The sequence below is a fragment of the Octodon degus genome, unplaced genomic scaffold, assembly GCF_000260255.1.
Source record: "Octodon degus isolate 3935 unplaced genomic scaffold, OctDeg1.0 scaffold00246, whole genome shotgun sequence".
Taxonomy (NCBI): Eukaryota; Metazoa; Chordata; class Mammalia; order Rodentia; family Octodontidae; genus Octodon; species Octodon degus.
Window position 1 is genome coordinate 2,423,346 of NW_004524822.1, and position 20,510 is coordinate 2,443,855.

Below are 20,510 nucleotides of genomic sequence, written 5' to 3' on the forward strand. Positions count from 1 at the left end.
GAACACACCAGACAGGTGGAAGAAGCATCTGAGAAGCAGACCGTGGCTTTTAGGGGATTGTGTAAGCTTGCTGTTTTGTGTTTTCCTGCTGGGTATTACGTGTACTTTATGGTGATTTATGGATTTGCATTTCCATTTTATTTGAGAAATCTGTTCAATGTTAAAGCCTTGATTAAAGAAGTTTTTATAGTCTGAAAAAAAAAAAAAAAAAGATAATTTCGCTCGTCCCCTCCAAGAAGTATCTTGGAATGAAGTGAAATAGCTGGTGTTTGTTAAATGCTTCTAGTTGGTAAATGTCATGTGAAGCAAAATTTTAGTTGCCATTATTCTCCTGTACACAAACAGCTCAGGTAGTAAAATTCTCCAAACATTAGCTAGCAACTCTGCATTTTTTAATATCTCAATTGCTTTAATCACTTGGCCTAGGTGTAAAGCTAAAGAGCTGAATTGAGAATAATTGGCTCATTTTTGAGGACCTCAATCTTAAAAATGACAAATAAAGTAGTTTTTCTCTGTAGTTATCCCCTGAAAAACTGAGTTAAATAAAAATAAACAAACCTATTCTTTCTTCCTCTGTATACTCACCCTTTAAAAGGAAACAGTACTAGAAGATTCTCCAGAACCAACCTTTTGCTAATGATCTGCGGCAAGTCGCTCCATCTCTCATCCAGCTGCTCCAGATGCAACTTCATCATTTTCATGTCATCTTTGGAGGCAACTGAGAAGAGTGATTCCTTCAACTGCAAGAGGTTGCTGTACGAGGAGGCCTGGGAAACAACTTCGTTCTGCAGGGCCTAAGGGAAGCAGAATACAGCACAGAGCTCAGCCAATGCGACTGAAGGGTCAGGTTGGGGAAAGCAGGGGCTGCTCTTCAACAGTCTTGCAAAATAGAACTCATTGGCCAAAAGACTTTGCATGACTCAATGTAGAAATGAATCTGCTTAACTTTTCTTTTATGAGTTTAAAAAAATAATCTTTATTTAAAAAATAAATTCATATTACAGAAAAGAAAAACACAAGGAACAAAGAACAAAGCCTTCACAGTAACTGCAGCTGACTTGGATGCTTTCATCTATGTACACCTCGTTTTTAATGCAATATATAAAATGCTATGGAAGACTGACTAGGTTTTCTATAAGTTAGGTACATTTAGAAGTGGTTAATTATTTTCAGGATGAAGAAAGTGTATAGGTGAAAAGAACTGAAAAAACTACAAAACTATAGACTAGAATCAATGTGTATCTAAAAATGACTGAGATGGGATTCTAGATTCCAGAAACATAATGATCCTGTTAGTTTAGAGATTTTATTTGGTCAAACTAGAAACCCAAGAGCTCTTGATTTTACACAAGCGTAACAGAAATACTTAGTTTTTAAATTGAATTAGGCCCTGAATCACTTAGGTGCTGTGAAGGTGCATAGAAATGTGGTTTCCATCAAATAGAAGATAAATACAAAAACTGAAACACATAAGCAACAACATAAGGCAGTGTTAAGTGAGATGACAGAAGAGAGATGGCAGACAGTAGATCCTTGTCCAAATGCTCTCTTTCCTAGCTAGTGAGGGGTAGGTGTGACACAAATAAATCTCTAAAGGTATCAGAGGAAATAGTTCCAAGCCAGTAAAAGTCAGGGAAGACCCAAAACCGAGCAGAGCACAGCAAAGATGCACAAGAAGATGGGTGAGTTCACACTATGGCCAGCCCTCAGCATAGGTGCAGTGTGGTCCTGTTTGGATGTGGGGAGTGACAGTGTCCTGTAGCTTTTTTTTTTTTTGTGGAACCAGGGCTTGAACTCAGACCCTTGCATGTGCCAGGCAAGCGTTTATTCTACTGGGCCATCTCTCTGGCCCAATGTATGAAGAGGTTTTTTTTTTTAATAGCATAGATGTTGATGTGTATGTGCTTTGTTATTTTTAAGGAAAGGAGCTGTGACTTTCTCTCTTGGGCCACTTTGCATGTGTTTTTAAGAAGGGAAGAAACAGAGTGAATGGGATCCACGGGTGATACACACTTGCAATCCCAGGGCCTGGGGTGGGGAGCTGAGGCAGAAGGGTCAGAAGTTTGAGGTCCACCTAGGAAACTTAGCAAAAGCCTGTCCTAAAATAAAAAGGGCTGGAGATGTAGCGCAGTGTATACTCCAGCAGTCACAGTAGATTTTGGAAAGGGAGCTTTTTAGACGATGAATGCAGAATCCATGTTAAATAAACTAGAAAGGCAGGACAACCAGGGGTATGGACGCTCTCAGTGTCCAAGCTGGAGAAAATCGAAGATGGGGCTACAGATGCCTCTGCTAGAGTTTTAAGAAAAGCAATTACAAAAACTAAAAGACCTCAGTTTTTTCTTAAAGCTATTACAAAAGTTGATGTAAATCTGGAACACAATAAACATCATTTAAGAAGTCATTTCACCTATTCAATTTTCTTGCACAGTAGAATCACTTCAAGCAAGTTATTAATTTCTGGAAATCAGTTACCATTCCTCTGCAGCTTCAGGAATACCTAATTATTATTTTTTCTCTAAAACTTTGCTTCTTCAAGGGTGTAATAAACTAGTAATCTTTGTCTACCTTCATCTATGGTGGTGCTAATTCGCTTTTCATGTTGCTTGAAAAAGGCTACTATTTTTTATTTCTTTCTACATTGCACCTTTTTCCTCCTAAAAATATTCTTTAATTGGCTGGGAATGTGGCTCACTGGTAGAGTGTTTGCGTGCTTAAGGCCCTGCATTTGAGCCCCAGCACTGCAATCAATCAATCAATCAATCAATCAATCAACCAACCAATCTTTTGTGTTACCAAAACAAAAAAGATGATAAAAGTGCAGAAGTCCCAACCCCATTTCCTCTGTGTTTCTGCTCATCCTTCTCCCCACTCGCCTGCCAAGTCAGTCCATTTCACTCGAATGCCAGCCAGGGCTACAAGCCCTCCTAACACACCACAGAGGCAGATCATCAGGAAGTGCTCATCATTGCTTTGTCTCTCAGGTCAAGATTGCCTTCTCAAGATTCAAACTGGGACCTCAGCGATGGTTCAGGGATTCCCAAACCAAAGCAAGAAGTTTCAGGCAGCGAGATGAGATGCATTTTATTGATGTTACAGATAGGCACGCCATGGCAAAAGCCTTTCACTGTCCTTGCTCACATCTCCTGGAACTTGCCTGTATCAGTTGAAGTTCACCTTCCACTTTGACTCTGTCTGCAGAAATGTCCCTCTCTGGGGAACTGGCTATAGCTTCACACCGCTCTAACCAGGTAGAAAAGGATGACAGTTCTTTTTCTAGCCTAAAGAAAGCAGAGACAAAGAATAATTTTATTCAAAATCATTACGAAACCTTTCATCTTGTTGGGAAGTCCAGCAGGAGCCATTATAAATCATCCAGTACTGGTGGAGTCATTCCTAGATATGAAGATACAAAATTCCTTCATTTTCATGCATGCCCTTGTCCTTGCACATCTGTGTAACATGTGAAAAAACAGTTACATCTTTTCTATTTTCAGGGATCTACATCTAACAGCAAAGATTATGATCTTCCTGGTGTGGACATAAAATCACATACTTTGCATCTGGGATGATTATTTCCTGTTGCTTAAAGAATATTTCCTCAGAATTTCCTATTCTGTGGTGGGAGTACTCAGGAGAACCCACTGCTCACCTCTGCCAGTGGGCCAGCAGGTTTTCCAGGAAGGTCTGTCTGTCTTTCACCTTCTGGAGTGTTCCCTCATATTGCTGTTGAAGAGCTGCGGCCTCCTGGGGGTAGGAGTCTCTGTTGACCACCTTCCGGGCACTGGCTGAAAAGGCAGTGACTGTGCTGCTCAGAGACCCCACGGCCTGACAGAGATCCTAAGGAGATGACAAAAGGAATAGGGCAGTGCCGCTCATTTTTCTGGAGATATGCTCCAAGAAGATCTGTAGATGCGTGATGTCACATGTCGTACTTGACCCTACTAATAATCCTAGGATTCCTATACACATGTATTTGGATAGGGCTCAATTATGAACAATGACCAGTTCCAAAACTGAACAATTATAACAATGTGCTATAGTAAAATTTATGAATAACTTAAACTTAAGGAATTTTGAGCACAGGCCCGGCAAGTGGGTGAGACGACCCATGCCGCGGGATCCTGAACAGACCCAGAGTGCAGGCCCGCGAGTGAGTGAGACGACCCGGGCCGGCGGATCCTCATTTGACCCAGGCTGCAGGCCCAGCAGGGAACCCTTCAGCAGAACTCCCTGCAAAGAGGCTAGAGGCAAGACCCACCCAGCTGATTCAGGAGCAGAACATCTTCCCAGAGAGACACAAAGGGTTCAACTCTAACGCCTGCAGCAGAAAGAAATGGAGCACAGCAGCCAGATCCAAACAACACCCACCTGGAAGAATCTGAACTTCATAGATCCGTACCTGGTGCTAAGGTAATAACTCTATCTAAGCTCTACACCAAAGGTCAGAAGACAGCGGTATACAAAATGACAAAGAGAAGGAATAAAATGCAGTCTCAGGCCCCGAGTCCACCCAGTACAAATGCAGAAGACACTAGCACTGAGGAGACTGAAAATCACATGCCAGATATCTCTGAAATAATAGCATTGACAGGAAAGAATCAACTACAGAAAGGTATAGAAGAAATCAGATCAGAAAGAATTTCTGAACTAAAAAATGTAGTGGTAACTATAATCAAAGAAGTACTAAGTGTTTCTAAAGAATACACTGATAAAAAAATAGAGGAGAATATAAAAATGATGGAACCCCTGAATAAACAATTTAGGAAAGAAATAGAATCTATGAAACAGGTTCAAAGTGATATACAGGAAATTAAAACCTCAGTCACAAGCTGGCAAAACCGTTTGCGTGAAAGTGAAAATAGACTTTCTGACCTGAAAGACACCATTGCAGCTAATGAAAAAGTAAGAAAAGATCTCTTAAAAACAACTAGGATGCAGGAAAAAATAATTCAATACCTGCAAGATGATGTAAAAATGAACAATGTGAGACTAATAGGCATCGATGAAAAGGAAGGAGTCAATACAAATGATATATATTAAAAAAAAAGGAATTTTCCATTAAATGTGTTTGATCTGAAGTTGATCACAGGTAACTGAAATGTAGAGAGTCAGCCCAGAGGTGAGGGGATAACCCTCCAACAGAAGCACATGAGTGAATGTGGAGACTGTGTTTTCCTTTGACACCCAGTGTCACAAAACGTTTTCCCTTAGTTACAATAAACATTAATGGTGCCCAAAATCTCTCTGCTATGTTTTACAGCAAGATAGAGAGCATATGAAGGGAAAGTTATACATGGATGTGGAAATAAACAATGAGATGGGAGGTTTTCCCCAAATAATAATGTCCTGCTGCAGTTCTGAAGTTTCTACTTTCCCTTAACAATTCAGATAATTTGTGAAGAAGTATTTATCCTATGCAAAATGTAGGAATATTTAAAAACTCTCTTCTTAATTTACAAAAGCTACATGACTCAAAGTATAGTTCTACAAAAATATATGGAAAAATTAATGGCTGATACAGCTGCTGTCAAAACCCCATGGTAATCATAAGGTGTTTCAGAATGTGACTAATGTGTACTGACTTATTTAATCTTCATAATATTGACGAACAAAAGCTACAGATGCACGATGTCATCAATAGTGTCCAACTTCCCAAAAGAGATTTTTTATTCTTTTCCATTTCACAGATGAGAAAAATCAAGATATTAAAAAAAAAACTTGTTTCTAGATATTTGTTCTGAAATCTAAATATTGGGGGAAAATAGAATGTTTTCTGTCGAACTTCTATTATAAACTTTGAATATTTCAATGTAGCAGGTCAAAATCTGAAATTTGCAGTGCACATTTTTTCTTGTACATTTAACTTTTATAAAGGTGTAAAGAAGTAAAAGTTTATTGAACTACGCTCTGAAAACATTATGTGTTCTATTGAAAGGAGAAATATATTTTAAATAAATCTTCTTTTGATTTTAATGAAACTTGTCTGCATGCTTCTGTTTATTGTGTTATATGAAGTGAATTCACTTTCTCTATTTACTTCCTCAACTAACATAAAAATCTTTCCAATTTCAATTCTCGGAGAAACATTTGCTCTGCTTTTTCTTCAAGTAAGAGTTATCAAATTTTTTGAATGGATAAATAAGCAGAAATGTTGAAACATACTCTTACCATATGTTCTTGGAGAACTTTGTACGTCTCTGTAGCTGAAGAACATATTTTAATTGGATCAGTAAGTTTATCTTCAAATTCAGACACAGATTGCTGGATCTAAAAAAAAATGGTGCCATACAAAAATGGTGGGGAAAATATAATAAAAGCAAAACATGTTATTGAGCAAGCAGCACTTCTACTTTTAATGGATGATGTTCAGCATGAGGATAAAGTATATTTAAAACAATATCAAATCAATATATCCCATTTGAAAGAACAACTAAGCATTAAGCTGAACACAATATCCAATGACAGTCTTTTAAATTTTTTTTATCTTTTATTTATTTATTTGGCATATGGTCTCACTATGCAACTTGGACTCGTAGTGTTCTTCCTGTGTCAGCCTCCATGGCACTGGAATTAAAGGTGTACACCACCACACCCAGTTTTGGTGGCCAGTAACAATACTGGGGCCAGCATGGCCTTTTGTACTGGGGATTGAACCCAGGTCCTTGTGCTTGCCAAGCAGGCTCTTAGACCACTAAGATATCTCCCCAGCCCCTATAATGACATTTTTATATCTACCAAAAGTGCCATTTAATAATAATTATGAATTTAGTTATTGAGAACTTGATGCAGTTTGCCCATTTTCTTTATGGTACTATTTGTGGAATATTTAATGCATGTATTTATAAACATATGTAAAACACACAATTTTACCATGCACTATCCCCTTCTTACCTTTCTAAGATTTTCTTCAAACTTCTGCTGCTGAGATAAATGCCCAAGGATTGTTCCTTCCAGGCACTGTGCATGTTCCCGGAGTTCTTCCCAGTATCTCCTTATTTGTGTCAACTTGGCTTTGATTCGAGCAGATTCCCCAGTGGTGACAAACTGAGCAAAACACTGAACTTGTTCTTCCAATCCAGTGATGCTGCTGATTCTTTGTTCTATCTCTTGAATTATGACCTAATATGTAAAACAAGAAAGTCTGCGATGTATTCTGAGCAAGGTTGTTTGTGGAAATGATCTAAGTGCCTACAGAGAAAGGAAAAACCTAGAACATTTCTCAGCTGATGGCTGAGCAAGCTCGAGGGGTGGAAAGCAGCTATGAGCAGAACCCCCCCCCCCCCCGCACCATGTTTCCCAACCGCATTTGGGAAGGTTGGGATTGCAGTGTGGGCAGGGTATGAACTGCCCCTGCTGGTACTTGTTGGGTAGCGAAGAAAGAGAAGCAACTACCTTTATTTGCAGTAGAATAAAGGAGGAAGTGTCCCTATGAATTTCTATGTCTCTGAAGATATAGAATTATTTCCTATCTTGTCAGTCAAGCATTTTAATCAACAAATCTGGAAAAGCGGGAGTGCTCATGTTAGTATTCCTTCAATTTTTCTAAAATGTAGTTGAGTGTTTCATATCTCACTGAACTTGAAAGGCTTTTTTTTTTTTTTTTTTCAGAACCAGAGATTGAACTCAGGCCCTTGCATTTGCCAGGGAAGCACTTATTCCACTGAGCCATCTCTCTGGCCCCTAGAAGGGCTTGATTGTACTCCTATCCAGAGCCACTCTTTTGAAGAGTGTTGCCTGTTCTTTGTGCCAGTGGTTTCTAAATATAGTGTAGTGCATTGAGATACCTAGTTCTAATCCTCAAGGCTCAGCATACTAAGTCTAAAGCAGAGCCCCAAGCTTTTAAATTCCAACAAATTCACATGGGATGTTGCTGTGGCTGGCTTGAGACTCCACTGCTTTCTTTATTTGCTATATATTCCATGATAAAAAGCCTACATAGTATTGCTTTAGTTGAGGCAGAAAGGTCCTTTTTTATACAGGCTGGTCATGAAAAGTACTGCCTACTGAGGATGTGAGCACATGTGTGGGGAGGGCTGTGCTTCTCAAAAACACACAGCTTATTTCTGTATAAGAGAATTAAAACTATTTCTCTGAGGAAAAGAAGCAAACCATTCTACCAAAATAATGTCAAAAATTCAAGCTAAGTTCCAATTTCCAAAAATGTACATGGAAAATATTGTTACCCTGGGAGAAAAATAAATTTGTCACTTCTAGCTAAAGAAAACTATCAGAAATCAGTATCAGATTGTTTGGTAGGTATGTCTTCCTTTTCTATTTTTCAAATGTGTGGCCATTGTGGTATACATGAAAAGCAGATTTTGTTTGAGCCCAAGTATAACTTGTCTTGTTTTTGCCTTAAAAAATTTTTACTTGAAAATTCAACAAATACATATTGAGCGTCTACTAAGAAATTTTGCTAGGTCCTTAAAGACATTGGTGAGATCACTAGTTAAGAACAAATCTTTTAGTTCTCAGAGTAATACTTGTCATTAGTAAATTCAGAACCACAACCCACACAGTCAGATTGTTGGATTCTGGCTTAAAAATTCATCTAAGAATCCAAAGATATAAGGAGCAAAAAACAAGGACGTATGGAGACAGAATTTTCTCACTGGGAAACTTTCTCATTGGGAAAAGGACCAAGAGGTGGAGGGAGAGGTGCAGCAGGTATGGGGGTGAAGAGAGGGTGGAGCTGTGTCGTGAGCACATACCAACTCCGCCCAAAGAATGCAAACTGCAGACATGCACTGATGAAACCTAAGAGACAAAAAACTCACCGAAGAGAAGAAAGCAGCGAATGATCCAGAAAAAGAAAGTTATTTAGAGTAGTATGTAATGATGAACAGAAAGGGATTTAGGGAATTTATCTTTATAGCAATACATTGTTTTAATAAATTTGATTTTTCTTATAAGGTAGCCTTCTGTTTGGAAATAGAGTCTCTTAGTCCAAATTCCACAGGTCAGTGTATCCCACTCTATCTTTATTTATTTCTAGTAAGAACCTTTTTCCTGGTATTCATATTCATTTAATATATTTTAGACTATTTTCAAAATGTCACTTCAGACATAGTGAAATGTGTTTGTAGCCTGAGGGTAAGGACATCCACAACTGAATATTTATATATTTAAAAATAAAACATGTGGCTGTAACTTTTCTTAAAGAATAACAATGAGAGGACATTTGATGATTGATACATTTCAGAGGTTCCAGAATAAAGCCTGAAATAGAAGCAAATGAATTGTAGAAAGGATAAATTCAAAAGTATATGCTGATTGAAGACGAAATTATAAGAAATAAAGCCATGCTGTTAAGTTGAGCTGTGGGGGACTCAGGTCAATAATTTCTGACATTGCCAGTTAAACAGAAGACCCAATGCTATTATGGGCTTCTGGACTCTTTTAGAATATTTTGCTGAGTTTACACACCTATAATATTCAATAACGGAACTTAGAAAAAATGGGGTATAAAGATGAATGTCCATTTTGTACCTGTGTATTCCAAGTGGTTGGGATAGATATATAGTTACATTCTGTTAATGAATAGAATGATTTGTTCTAATGGTGTTTGTAAATAGGATCACAAGTCCGCATCTTGTACAGCAATTAACCACTAAGAAGAATATATGCAGTGTATTATTTGTTGAAAAAAAAAAGTATATGCTGATTTTTCAGAGCAGAAATTTTGAGACAACACTACTTAAATATGCTGTCCTTTTTTCTTACAATTTCGTGGAAATGGTTGAATGATGGCTTTTCAAGATGATTTTACAGATTACAAATATCTTACGAATACTCTGTGTGGACCGGTGTGTATCTGTGCGGGGCGCCACAGGAGACACAGCAGCTGTGTGCACCCTGCTCTGTGACTCTTTGCCTGCAGAGGTGCATGTGACCCTAGCTGAGCAGCACAGGGCCCTCCCACTCTGCACACAGCAGAACCTTCTTCTGAGTCATAGTGCGAAATGTTTCCTGTCTTGGCATTTGTTTTTACTATATTTAATAGGCTGAAATGGCAAAGGGTTTCCCTCTCCAAAAAGAAGAATAAGCTCAGATAGAAAAAGAAGTGGTCAACTTTTGAAAATCTATGGGGTGCTGTTGTGTAAGAGAGACACATAGTCCCAACCCAATTCTTTCAGTCCATTTATCTTAAACTGTTTGAGTGAAGGGAACAATAATAATGGCTCTACATGATTATTTTGGAACTTGGAGAGATAATGTATCAGAGGATCTCTACCTAGAACTGAAAGTCAGGAATGCAAACTTTAGAGCAACTAGGTCTGCTGGCTTCTCCTACAGAGAGCAACTTTCCATGCTCTTCCTTGTGGTTGGTGAGGGTAAACAGCACTGACAGTGGAGCTAGATGTTTAGGGTGGGTTCTGCTCTGTTCTGTTCTGCTTTGCTTTGTTTTGTGTTAGGCCCATGAAGCTTGCATTCATCTTGGGGAGTAGATGCATGTACTTAATATATTTTTTCTTTTTTAGCCTCCTTTCCTTTCTCACCCACCTTACTCCCTCTGCCTCTTAATCCCCTTTCCCCATTTCACTTGTGTTGTTATTATTCTTAGCTCGTGTTTATGATATATAATGTTTATGTTCATTGAGGTTACTGGGCTCCTGTACATGGCACATCTTAATTCTACGTATTCCCCTCTTCCCCTGCTCCCTTCTCATTTGCAAGCAATCTGGTTTCCTTCTATCCATTGTTTATTATGCTCTTTGTACTTTTCATTGCTCAAATGAGAGATTGTGTGGAGCAATGGAACAGAATAGAGGATAGAAAAGCATCCCCAGACATTCAGCTATCTGATATGTAACAGAGGCTAAAAGCAGATGTCAGGGGGAAGACTGCCTATTCATCAAATGTGCTTGGAAAAGATGTTTGCAGGAGATTACAGCTGAACCCATACCTCTCACCATCTACTAATATCCCTGCCCTGAAATCAAAATGGATCAAAGCTCTAAACACTAAAACAGAAACATTGAGCTTACTGGAAAACACTTGAAGTCAGTGGTGTAAGAAAGGATTTTCTAAACAGACCCACAACAGCATTAGAAATAACAGTAAGAATCACCAAGTGGGAGCATATGAAATTAAAAAGCTACTGCCCAGAAAAGGAATCAATTAGTAGAGTGAAGAAACAACCTACAGCTATTCCTTAGACAGAGGACTAATATCTAGACTACCCATATAGAACTCCAGAAAATTAGACCACCGAAAATGAAACACCCAGTGAAGAAGTGGGCAAGTGAAATGATCATACACGTCTCAGAAGAAATACATATGCCCAAGAAATAGATGAAAAACTGTTCAATATCTCTGATCATTCAAGAAATGTACATGAAAACAATGCTAAGTTTCCATCTTACACCAGAAAGAATAGTAACCACCGAGAAGTTAAAAAATAATAAACACTGGCTTGCATTGCCATGAAAAAGGAACACTGTTGGTTGAAATGGAAACTAATAGAACTACTGTGGAAATCAGAGTGGAATTTTCTCAGAAAACTAAAATTAAAAATTTCATATGACTTATCTACTTCCCTTTGAGGTATCTTTCCTAAAGAACTAAATGCATCATACTAGGCTAATTCTCATAAAGGATAGTTGTTGATAAGGAATACATTTCATGTTGTATAAATGAATCAACAGAGATCTCCATGTGGGTTAATTCAAAATCAAGGAAAAGAATAATGTAACCATAAAAATATTTTAATGATATTGCACACAATATTGACTTGAATGCATAAATTAGACAATATTAATACATGATTCCATCTATAAAGTGTTATTGTTATTAATCAAGACCTCTTAGCTTGGTATTTTGTGTGAATTGAGTTTTATGTGTTTATTTTCATTTTATTATTATTTTTTAACTTATTTGGTACAGGGTCTCACTAAGTGGCTCAGACTCAAAGTGACCCTCCTGTTTTCAGCCTCCCCAGCACTGGGATTGCAGGCATACACCGTCACACCTGGACTCTGTCACTGGCTCAGCACACCGGGATGGCACTGGCATGGCATGTGGTGACAGAGATCAAATACGGGTCCCTGCTCTTGCCTAAGCAGGCACTTAGTCCACTGAGCTATCTCACTGGTCCTTGAATTTAGTTTTAATAGAGTCAAACAGCAATGCACAGTTTGTCCTGGGACAAAATAGCTAGGATGAAATAAATATAAGAAAGTTCTTAAAAACTAGACAGAGATTATAAATATAACTCGTGAGCAGGTCACCTTAATTTGGCTGATTTGCATGTCCATGGCAGCTGACGAAGTTTCCAAGGCATTGAGTTCTTTTTCTTTCTCAGTTATCCAGATGGACAAGGTCTCAAAATTACTGCCAAAATGATCCCACTTGTTTTTCACCATTTCCATGGTTTTAATACTAAAATTAACCAAATTAAGTAAAAAATGCAGTATTTTAATAGAAAACAACAACACATTTTCGTCTAAATTATCAGGTGCAAAGATACTGAGGACATTTGTGATCTCCAAGGTTGAACACGTTTGAATAGAACAATAATACACACTCAATCTAAGCAGTCTTCAGGCCTCAGGTCTTCCTAACTGCTGAGAACGAGAACCCAGGGAGACAGTGCTGTTGCTGTGCTGCAGGTAGAACTAGACTTTGGAATAATGTTGCTGGGTTCAAAGGCTTTTGAATCAGGTATAGACTAAACTCTGCATGTGACCAGTAGTTGGCAGGGATTATTTTTATAAATTATGCCAGAAAGGACTCCAGTGCACACTTTTTAATAGTCCTATTTTTATAGACATGTTCCTCTTTCTGTTAAAGGAGGAGATGCTGCTGTAATGCTTTATGCTGATTTTTATAAATGGGTTTTTATGAGTCAAGATGGAGATTGGGGTCTGAATTCCATGCTTCCAGGTGGGAAAGGCTCCCCTCTTGACAGCTAAGCTTTTAATCTATTACTTACGACTTCATCTATTCACAGATGTCCTACTGTATGGGTTCCAAAGACTTTCACAAACTCTTGTACATGAGCGCTGGTCTCCTTTTAGACACTTTAGGCTTTATATATATGCATATACATATATATACATATATATGTATATGTATATATATTTATATATATATCAAATCTAATGAACAAAATTTCAACTCCACATGCTCAGTTTATATTAGTTATGCATATATAAGCAAGAATATGGCTTTCAGTTTAGAGAAAGACTAAGATAATCAGCATATCATTGAAATGATATGTCCCTGGGTTTAAAAATAAAACAATAAATAAATGTTTTTGTTTACCAAAAGGCACTTGAAGACGTGAAGAAAAATATAATGAATTATTGATTGTCGAATTAAACAGTATTACAGTCTCAAATTTATACCTGGGTATGCCTAATACTCTCAGCACTACTGGAAATGCAAGCCATGTTATACTGTATTGCAAGTGTTTAAATAAAATAAAGATTGAAATGGAAATTATTAATGGAAGTAATTTCCTTTCCTCTCTAAATTTCACTGTTTCCATAGGTTGTTTGGAGAGTATTATTAATATAAATACTTAAAATACTGACTTAAAACAAAGTCAAAATTTTTTTTAAATAAAATATCAGATTTTAAAGTTTAAACAAATATGAATTATAAATTTCAAGATGTTAAGAGTATTAAAAACAAATTTTACATTTTAAAATTCATCTTAGAAAAAAATTAAAAAAAATAAATAAAATTCATCTTAGAAATGATACCCTGTTTTGTAAGAATAATAAACTACATGTCATTGATTTGCCCTAAATAGAAATGTTTATCTGTATTATTTTGAAGAATTTCTGGCCATGTCCTAATAAGTTTAGCTCCTGCAAAATTCATATGTATAGCATATACCCATATATACATACATTTGTGTCAGTGCATTAATAGGTCAAATAGTTATTTTTAGATGAATAAATATTAAGTATTGAAAAATAAAAGAAACATTTTGAAGTTCATCTCTGGAGCTAGTGTAACAATCCATGGCAATTTGAATACTGAGGCACTGTGAACAAACTTGGGAGCTCTGAGGTGAAGACACGTGGTCTTCATGACGAGAGCATGTTTAGACCTAGGATCTGTACTCTCAGGATAGCTCTCCTTTCCTCTGACTGGCAACAGCAGAACAATATGATAAAAATTATTTTAAACATCAGTTATGTTTTGATACTCTCTCACTAGCGTACAAAGGCCACAGAGTTGAATAAATATGGCTTTCCTGTGATCATAATCAGTTTAAGATGCAAACCCCCCATCTCTCATATATTCTTGCAATGCTATAGACATTGGTTTCTGTGTTGAAGATCCCCCCATTTTTTGAACTGTAAGTTGCTTCCTCAAGACATGCTGAAATACACAGACACTTTGAGATTTTTAAAAGACTGTTTTGAATACAAGACACAGGAAAGCCTGTAATGAGCTTTATCTCAGAGAAGAAAGCTTAGGACTCGTGAAGCACATACTCTTCTTCAAGTGTGTCTTCTAATTTTTTGACTTGCTCTTTGATTGACTTGGCTTGCTGCTGAAGCAGCTGCTTATTCTTGGGCCCAAGTGGTATCTCTGAAGCTTCCTTTACAAGGTTCTCAGCCTGGACGGCAATACTTTCTGTCCGTTTAGAAAAGTCCTAGAAAAAAAGATCATACGCTTTAACTCCACCTTGAAGCAAATCTCATATGTGCATAGTCTCCTCCCAGCATAGACATGTAGATAGACAAGTGAATTAATGTAGGACTGGGTCCACATTATTTTTTTAACAATAACCCTGACTTATTTTCACATGCCCTTTTTAGTTACCACTTTGCTAATTTGTTTTTCATTTTATATACATAACCAGCTTCCTACCTTCATTGTTACCAACAATTTTCACAGAAATGGTTTCTGCACTGTTTTGGGGTTTTGTCTTATTGTTTAAAATTCTGAGCTGCATTGTAATAATTAACTTAGCTATAAACATGTAAATGTGTTACCGGCCAGGTCATAAAATGATCCGTGGTAACTGACTGCATAGAGACGATAGGTTCATAGGACAATGAAGAGAAATAATTGTTTGAAGAATTTCTAAGTGAAGAATAGTAATGATGTTTCTCATAGAAAAACACTTTGTTTAATAGTCCTCTGACAGGGGATACAATCTAGTCTTAATTCTCTTAGACTTTATTTTTTCCTGTGCATGTACAACAGTCAGGGAAGAAAGTAAATTTTGAACCACTTGCACCTACGTGGGGATTCTGAATCTGTTGATCATGTTGTTCCATTTGTTAAATTACTTTTAGGCTCTTTCTTTATAAAAAGCAACTTACAATGCTTTTCCTTGAAAAGTTCTCTTAGCTTTCCATTAGCAAATTCACTTTTAAGTGCCTTATACTCTGGCAGGTACCAATTATCATTTTTATACTTTTAACTCAAAAGTTAATTTAATGTGTAGGAGACACTGGTAAACCTCATGCTATCCAAATTTTGTTAGGTAAATAATGTTGAATATTAAATTAGGTAAGATAACTCCAGCAATAGTCTTGAATAAAAAAATGGAGTTTCTTTTCTTTTTTTTTAAATGTAAGAAATCTCAGAGGAATTGGGACATTGCACTTGCAAGGCAGGCACTTATGCTGCTGAGCTATATCCCCAGCCCCAAACAAATCACAATGGTTTCTTGTCTTTCTTTTTTTCTTAGTACTAGGGAGTGAATTCTGGACTTTGCACTAGGCAGGCAGGTGCTTATGCTGCTGAGCTATCTCTTCAGCCCTAGGAATTTTAAATGTTGATCATTCTTCTCAGTGGGTACTGTAGAAATCCAATGTAAATATTTATAAAATGCCAGCTTTTCATTAAAGCATCTCCCAGTATCATTGCAAATACTGTAGAAATAGAGTAATAGACAACTATTATAGCTTTCTGTTTGAAGACTTAATATCCACATAGAAATAGCAACATCACTTAAAAAAATAGGCTGCAAGTCAAAAGAACATAATTGAGTAAGTAAAGCTTTGTGCAGAGATTTATAGCACCACAAAATATGAGAGCTCGTGATGTCATAACATTAAATTTGTGTTTGAAAGCATTCATTATTAATATCTGCTATTTTATAGTGACTGTAGGTTCAGTTATGAATGCTGTGAATCACAGCATCACCTGTCAGAATCCCATACACAGAATCCAAAGTGTAAAACAGCATTTTCCAGAACTCAGGGAAAAACCACAAAGAAAGCACGATTTGAAAATGCTTATATATCTTCAATCTTACAATCTCAGGCATCCAGAGACCAGAATGACATTCATAAAAAATATCAAATTAAATAAAAATATAACAAGTATAAGGCCTTATCCCTAAGTCTTAAGAAGAAGATACATGAGTGGCAGAAATATGTACAGACAAAAACTAACTTGCATTAGCTCTAGAGTTGAAATCAGGCTTAGTCCTTGAGGCCCATAGCTCGAAATTTTCATTTCCTCACCAGTAAAGCCACGGCCCATTGTGGAGATGGAGCATGACTTGTGAGACAGGCCCTCCCACACACTGGCCCCCAGACACATTCCAGTACCTTAGACAGCTACTCTAGGGCTGTCAGCTGGAATAAGGTGCAACACAAAGATTGAAAATAAGAGAGAACAGCTATTCCGGATTATATATGCTTATGTGTCAGTGTCTGTGATTCCACTTGAGTTGGGTTTTGGAATGAAAACAAGGTAGTGGCTTGGAGTGTGCGCTCTGGGTTGAGATGTTCTCATGTGTTTGAACCCAACTGCACCACATAGTGATCTAGAGTTCTTGGAAAAGTATATCAACAACTTTGTGCCTTACATGTCCTTATTAGAATGAATCACTATTCAGATCTACATCTTAGATTTATTCTGAGGATGATAAAAGGTAATAAACATCAAGAGTTACACCAGCATATAGTATACAGTCAATAAGTGCTACTTCATATTAAATGAATCTCAAAGTACAGAAGATCATGGGCTAAGAAGAATTTTGATAATGACTAAAAAGATCACATTTGTTCCCTTGACAGTCAAACTGATCCAAAGAGACTGATAGAAATGGAGCTGGAGACCCTGAAAGGAACCTGGATGGAAACATATAGGAAAATTAACCTGAAGACATTTCTTTTTTATTTATAAAAGTCATCTGTTGTATTTTAATATATAATATCTGTAAGATGAAAAGTTATGATTAAAATAATACTCTATTTACATGGCTGATGAAAATTTCACTTAATTGAGTCTGGGGCTTTATAAAACTTCAAACTCCTCAATCAATTAATAAAGAGAAAAAAATAGCAGTATGAGAGAAAGAAACTTTTACTTGTTAGAAGCAGAGAGATTTCCTTGCTAAAGGCTGGGAAAGAATGTACACAAACCTCTTTCTTACACACTGTCTGATCCACATCTGTGCTTAGCCAATTTGTCTATAATCCCTAGTCAGGCACAAGAGTAACCACAAAGGACTGAACAACTTTGAATGCTTCATACAAATACACTGGGCTTCTCTGAGGGCCCAATGTGTTTAAGCTTGTAGTGTGGAGCAGACAAAAAAATAGTGTCACATGTTGTCTCTCTGATGTATCAAATTCTCTATGTCCAAAGCTGGGTTGGTCATCTTTCTTCGTGGCGAGCAACTCCAAGTTTCCCATGACATGCATTATCTCCAAGGCCTCAGAACCTCGAGTTTCATTTTCTTTCCTTCATTCTATCCAGTTATTGTCCTATCTTGCTGCATGCCAGCTCCACGTCACCCTTTGCATCTGTCTCCATGTGCTGAATGCTGCCCCTACTACTCTTACAGATGGCCACACTGACTGCCATATGCAATTACTTTTTCACTGAATTCCATGACCTGAGTCTTCTGCTCTTTCCATCAATTTTCTATGCCTGCTTAGAAATTCATCTCTCTAAGCAGAGTTTGAGTGGTCTGATTTCCCTTCTTTAAAATCTTCAACAGATTTAGCTCTGTTGTCTAGAAGATATCATTTTAGATTTTCGGAGACACTGTGATGTTGCCTAACTTACCTTTAAAACTACGTCTTCTTCCACTTTCCAGAGTGGAATCCACATGTCCAGCACTTTTATAGCACTCACTGTTCTCCCTCGCAGGAGAGCATGTCTGCATCTGCTCCAAACTCTGCTTTTCTAAGTGGTGCCTGCCCTTTAGTGTTCAGTTTTAAGTATCACAGCCTCCAGATTGCTTTTTTTTTTTTCTTTCAGAATTGGGGATTGACCTCAGGCCCGTGAGCTTGCCAGGGAAGTGCTTGTTCTACTGAGCCATCTCCCCGGCCCCACAGCCTCCAGATTCTAAAAAATCTATGTCTTTGAAATGGAACTGTCATTCCTCCACTTGTACAAAAAGCTTTATCTTAGCTTCTATTGTTTAATCCCACTTATGTTTTAGTTTCCCACTGTTGAAAAGTGTGTATCATCATAAATACTGTTTAAATGAGTTCATATATTAATATAAGCAGAAATCATGTTTTCTTATCTCAAATACAGCATTAAGGAAGCATATAGTCACATTAATATACCTTTGTCTGCTCCAATTCTGAAGACAAACTTTCCAAACTGCTAAAACTCAGGAAGCGTTCGTGGCTGGAACCTGTTTGAAAAAGGTATCTGACCACTGTTTCTTTGTTTGTCTCAAATCTCTCCCATTTTCTTAACGTGACCTAAGTGTGAAAAGAAATATGTATACATTTCATGCTGTAAATTACCAAAGGATAGCACACGATATTGCCTCATCTTCATTCATATTCTAAATTGCCGACTCCCAGCGAGCTCTTGGTTCAGACTTCACAGTCTCACGAGAGGAAGATGATCTTAGTGTCTTCTGTAAGAACTTCTTTCTGGATCTCAATATCTTCATCTACCCAAGGAAGCAACACAGACTAGATTGCTTAGTTCACTACCAGCTGTAACAGCCAATCAATGTAGTGGTATAGAAAAAACAAAAGGTAATAGAAAAAACCTTCCATCTCTATAAAAAGCAGAGACAGAGAGAGATAGACTGACAGACAGACAAACAGATAGACACACAAACACACACAGACAGAGAGAGAGAGACAAAGAGAGACAGAGAGAAGTAGAGAGACAGAAAGAGCGACAGAGACAGAGAGAACTGAGAAGTTGGCCAAATTCAAAAGCTATTTTAAAATAATGTGTCAAAGTGTCCATAATTCAGTGTTGTTAAAGAGAATGAATCAATATCACAATACAGCATAAATGTGGGTGCTGGATTTCCCAAAAAAGTGAAACAACATGATCAAATTTCTGGAGTTAGACAAGTGTGAATTAAACCTTGCTTTACCATTCATTGATGCTGTGTGACATCAGACCAAACTCTCAAACATTTTCTTCTTGCTCTTTATTTTTCTTTTTTGTGCTAGCATTCAAATCCCCCAAGGCCTCATGGATGGCAGGCAAGTGTCCTCCTACTGAACTACACTCAGAACGCACAGTCTTTCCACTTAAGCAACAAACTTGTGAAATGTGTTGGTTATGGGGCACACCTCATGAGGCTGATGTGACGATTAAAAGAGGTCACGCCTGTGAACTATGTAGCCCAATGTCAGAGCAGCAGAGGCTGAAACCAACATTTGCTCTTCTTTGGGGAGGTATAACCAGGCCTCAGTCCAGCCTGGCCTTCACTGAGCCAGCTTCTGTCCATGCAGCCCTACCTGGATGCGACGCTCCTGCCTCTCCCTGCTGTGTTCCACACTGGCCAGGGTCCTCTCCAGGTTCTGCAGCTCCTCCCTGCCCGGGTCAGCCAGCCCGCCTGCTCCCTCCTGTGCTGGCCCCATCTGCTGCTGCAGGTCTCTCTTCTTTGCTGAAATCATCTTTGTCTTTTGCTGAAAGTAGGTGTTTAACAGATGGGAATAAATTTTACTCTCTAGTTCAGTAAGAAGGGTCACAACTACTCAAGCTCAATGCAATGGAGAAAGACATGAACTCATGGCATTGTGGCCCTGAACTGTGTTTTAAAGTGAAGGCTAACAGTTAAAACAGTAATAAGAGAGGCTGTGCATTAATCAAAAGTAGGCATTATTTATTAACATTCCATGATTTTAATGGCAAACAATATAAATAATTTAGGTTTAATATTTTGTGTATACATTTGTTGGACATTTAGTATTTTAGACAACATTCAAAAGAATATTCAAAAATGTGTAAAACAATTTATTCGATGTGATGCTCCTTAATAACTTTCTGCCTAAAATTCAAAGTCTGAACTCTAGTTTCATCACCAATGTTGTACAAATGCAAATACTGTGAGGTTTGTATGTCCTTGGTATATTAACTCTTGTGACAGTTAAACTGGCCTGTCAATTTGATGGATGTAAGAGCTACCTAGTAAAGCACGTTTCTGGGTGCATCTAGGTGGGTCTTGGAGGTGTCACCTGAGAAAATGGACTTCATCTCACCCCTTGCCCTTCCCCTGGGATACTGTCCCCCACTCTACTTCAAGACAACGCGAGGTGGCTAGCTGTCCAGGGCCCTTTCGCTGTGATCCTGCCTTGAAGCCCACCAGC

The 20,510-nt window shown here is 37.8% G+C and overlaps 1 protein-coding gene across 1 annotated transcript in view; it reads right to left on the reverse strand.

The window, feature by feature from the left end:
• The window catches only part of Syne1 (spectrin repeat containing nuclear envelope protein 1), a 564,055-nt gene that overhangs the window by 306,049 nt on the left and 237,496 nt on the right, over window positions 1-20,510 (reverse strand). The window contains 9 exon segments of the mRNA XM_023706255.1: window positions 628-794; window positions 3,158-3,281; window positions 3,653-3,840; window positions 6,172-6,270; window positions 6,895-7,122; window positions 12,234-12,384; window positions 14,457-14,617; window positions 18,510-18,650; window positions 19,659-19,829. Coding sequence (XP_023562023.1) covers window positions 628-794; window positions 3,158-3,281; window positions 3,653-3,840; window positions 6,172-6,270; window positions 6,895-7,122; window positions 12,234-12,384; window positions 14,457-14,617; window positions 18,510-18,650; window positions 19,659-19,829 — 1,430 coding nt within the window.